Source organism: Octodon degus, unplaced genomic scaffold (genome assembly GCF_000260255.1).
Source record: "Octodon degus isolate 3935 unplaced genomic scaffold, OctDeg1.0 scaffold00105, whole genome shotgun sequence".
NCBI classification, from domain to species: domain Eukaryota; kingdom Metazoa; phylum Chordata; class Mammalia; order Rodentia; family Octodontidae; genus Octodon; species Octodon degus.
Genome location: NW_004524681.1, coordinates 6,343,287 through 6,346,990, shown reverse-complemented (window position 1 = coordinate 6,346,990; position 3,704 = coordinate 6,343,287). Strand labels below are relative to the sequence as shown.

The 3,704-nt window shown below is 47.4% G+C and overlaps 1 protein-coding gene across 5 annotated transcripts in view; it reads left to right on the top strand.

The window, feature by feature from the left end:
- Slc12a1 (solute carrier family 12 member 1) overlaps nt 1–3,704 on the top strand; it is an 82,709-nt gene that overhangs the window by 32,794 nt on the left and 46,211 nt on the right. For all 5 annotated transcript variants that reach the window (XR_002822740.1, XR_002822741.1, XR_002822739.1 and 2 more), the window contains 3 exons: nt 166–273; nt 651–774; nt 2,432–2,533. Coding sequence is in view for 1 of the 5 variants with exons in the window: in XM_023724037.1 (XP_023579805.1) it covers nt 166–273; nt 651–774; nt 2,432–2,533 (334 nt within the window). In the remaining 4 variants the exon portion in view is untranslated. The remainder of the gene's footprint in view (nt 1–165; nt 274–650; nt 775–2,431; nt 2,534–3,704) is intronic.

Here is a 3,704-nt window from a genome sequence, read left to right as displayed (position 1 = left end):
GGGAGGGAGGGAGGAGGAGGAGAGAGAAAGGGGGAAAGGAATTGAGAAAGAAGCAGGGAGAATATTCCACTTCAAGCGACTGGCTTATAAAGTAGAAAGGGAAGCGTTTGCATGCTATTTGCCTGAGGTTTCAGTCCTCTGTGTCCCCAAACCTTTCTCCTGCAGGTCATGAGCATGGTGTCAGGGTTCGGCCCCCTCATCACCGCTGGAATCTTCTCGGCAACGCTGTCCTCCGCGCTGGCCTCGCTGGTCAGCGCCCCCAAGGTGTTCCAGGTAAGAGGGGCCTCGCTGGTCAGCGCCCCCAAGGTGTTCCAGGTAAGAGGGGCCTCGCTGGTCAGCGCCCCCAAGGTGTTCCAGGTAAGAGGGGCCTGCGCGCCTGCGCTCCTCCTCTGTTGCAGAGACCTCTCCTTGCTGGAAGTCGTTTTCCACCATTTTCTGGAACAGTTAACGTTCACATCTGCTCGGGCACACTGCCTGCCACATAGTCAAGATCGATTCAAATAAGATAAGGAATGACAAACCGCAGTGCTCGCGAGGGCCTCATGTTGTGTACCACTTAATCTTCCCCCAAATCTTCTTGTTGAAATCACCCAGAGAAAATGGCTGTGCATAGATAGAAATGACAAATTCCTCCTCGTTTTTCACATTAGGCTCTGTGCAAGGACAACATCTTCAAAGGCCTGCAGTTCTTCGCAAAGGGCTACGGGAAAAACAACGAGCCCCTGCGAGGCTATCTTCTCACCTTCGTGATAGCAATGGCGTTTATTCTGATCGGTGAGTAGCTTTCTTGTTTTTACTGGAAACCAAGTCATTCTGCTGGTTCCTCTACTTTTCCTTTCTGTTTGAGAAACTACCTGTTTTGTGTTTATGGTCCTGCTTAGGAATACTGGGGTCTGTCTGAGAAGGACACAGGAAGTCCTTGCATGTTGAGGGTCTTGGGGGAGTCTGAGAACACTCTGGATTTTAATCTGGCCTCGGAAAAGAAAGGTTCAAAACTATCCAACTGTTTGCAACCCTCACTGTCCCAGAGCTGTCCCTGCCACCACACCTACTGGCCTTATGGCAAACAAAACTGAATTGTCCGAGTCCCCATTTCTTGGAATGCGGTTGATTAGCCTTGGGCTCAGGATCGCCCCTGTATTTGTGGAAGTGCAGGCTTTTCAGACTCAGCTCTAGGGCTACTAAAGCCAGATTTCCCAAGATAAGGTATCTGCATCTTACCAGCTCCTCAAAAGACCCGCAGGGCCTTAGCGCTGAGAGCTGCACACCTACGCCATAATCCTGGCTTCTTCTCTCCTGGCAGTGTAGACGCAGCCACATGATCGCAGGAAGACAGGCTTACAGCTGCAGCCTGCGTATCCCGTTCCTGCTGGGACTTCCTGCTGGGTGAGGGGATTTGAGGACAAGAAGCCAAAGGCAGTGTTGTGCTGGGAACTTCCCATGGGCACCCCAGTGCCCTGCATGAGGTCTCCTCTTCATTATCTATACAACTCACAAAGGAACTGAATCCACATCAAATTTCTATCAGGTTAAAGAGTGAAATTTATAACTCTGTACATTTCTTAGATTTTTTAAAAAAACTTAAATATGAGGGATTGCATATAGAGATGTACCAGTCTGCTACATTTAAAGGATTTCATGGCCAAAGTTGAAACAACTGTGTATAAATTAAATGATAGCCTTTAGGATGACTATGTCAAAATGTAAATTACCTCCAGGAAGAAGGGTGATGGCAGTTCTCACCCATTTCCTTGCTGGTTTCTGTCACCCCTATTGCCACCTGCTTGGTGTCACCGAGGCTGAAGATGGCTGAGCTGCAGATGAATGAGGGCGTCTCTGCATTTCTTCTTTATTACACAATAAGCAATCCCTCTGGGATTCAGTTACAGCAGCTATTTAGTCACTGAGGGCTAAAGATCTTTTGATAAGCCTTGAAGGGTAGAGCTACCTAGACACAGGGAAAAGTATCGAGTAAGAAGAAAACAGGAAAGAAGAGCACCTGGGCGTGTGCGGAGAGCCTTCCACTTGGCAGTGTCCGGTGCACTGGCTTTTAACTGATCTGTCCCCAGTGGAACCTCCTGGTCAGACACACAGCAGACAAAGCGTACAGGTGTGGTGCCTACCAGGTGGCTACAGGGGACTTTATCATATTTTCAGGCCCTAGCTTTTAACCAGCTCCCGTGTGAATTTTTAGTAGGTAGAGGTCTTCATTTTCTATTTTCTGATTTATAGATTTGCTTGATTCTCACTTTATGGAAACCCTAGCTAAGAATATATGTGCAGTCCCAAAGAAAAATCACTGACTCCTTCAAATCTGGCGGATGCTGGCTGTGCGTTCACTTTGCAAGGGAAGTCGAGCCACCCAGCTCTGACAGACGCTCGCCCCGTCTCAGCACTCAGACGTGCACATTCGGTTCTGTTTCTCTTGCAGCGGAGCTGAACGTCATCGCGCCCATCATCTCGAACTTCTTCTTGGCTTCGTATGCACTTATTAATTTCTCCTGCTTCCATGCCTCTTACGCCAAGTCTCCAGGTAAGATGACATTTCAAAACCAAGATAAGCCTAGGCAAACAGTTTGTCTCAATAAAATGAAATAAACCAGTGAAAAATGTTTAATCTGTGTTTCCGTGTTGCCTTATATCCTGATGAGCAGGGTAATCCACTTTCTTTTAGTGAGTTGGGGGCTAGCTTCTGAAATAGAGAACGAATCCTTTAAGCAATGGCCTTTTTGACCAACCGTAAAGTCAATTTTCTCTTGTGGCAATAAATTATTCATTGCAAGAGAAACCACATTTATTTCAGCAGCAGAAAAACACCACTATTTATTTCCAGGGTGAAAGTGAGCACAGAAGTGGAATAAATGTATGTATTTGAGGCTTCCTTACTACCAATTTGCCTCCTGCCCGTGATGTGGAAGAGAAGGATGAGCAGTTCCGATGATTACCTGCTGAGCACAGCCTTGCTGGTTCACCTAGTGCCCATCACGGGGATGCTGGGGTCACTGGGGCTCTTTGGGGCTGTGATTTAATGTCTTCCAGCATCTCCCCCAGAGAGCCTTCCTCCAGTGTCTTTACACGGCTGCCCTTCTTTGGTCCCGCTGGCTCCTAGGATTTCTTCCGCCTTCCTGCCAGAATAGGACTTGTTTTGTTGACCCTTAGAAAGTCCCTCATTGGGAGAATATTCATGGAAGATGATTAAGCACTCTTTTGGAGCCTGCTGCCTTCCAAGCTTCCTTTGGAGAACTTGCTGACATTCAGATGAAATATAGGTAGAAAGGAAACCTTTATCCACCCAGGGCCATAGGCGATAGCTCAGGACTTTGCATGAGTTTTGGTGTAGTCTTTCAACACAAAGGAATGTGGCTTCTGGGTCTTGTTCTGGCCATTTTTGAAAAACAATGAAGAATTAAGCTGGCAGGAGAAAGTAGAAAGGAGCACTGGGTAGAGAGAGAGAGAGAGGGAAAGGAAAACAGAAAAACACATAGAAGGGGCTGGTGAGATAGCTCAGCCATCCAAAATGCCTGCTTAGGCAAGCTTAAGGTTACCTAAGCAGGCATAGGGGTCCGCAGTTCGATCCCCGGCACCATGTGCCACTCCAGCACCGCCCTCAGGGTGGGCTAAGTCAGCCAAAAATAAAAAATAAAATATTAAAAAATATATAGAAGGAGACAAACTGGTACACAAACCAGAAAGTGACAGACTCT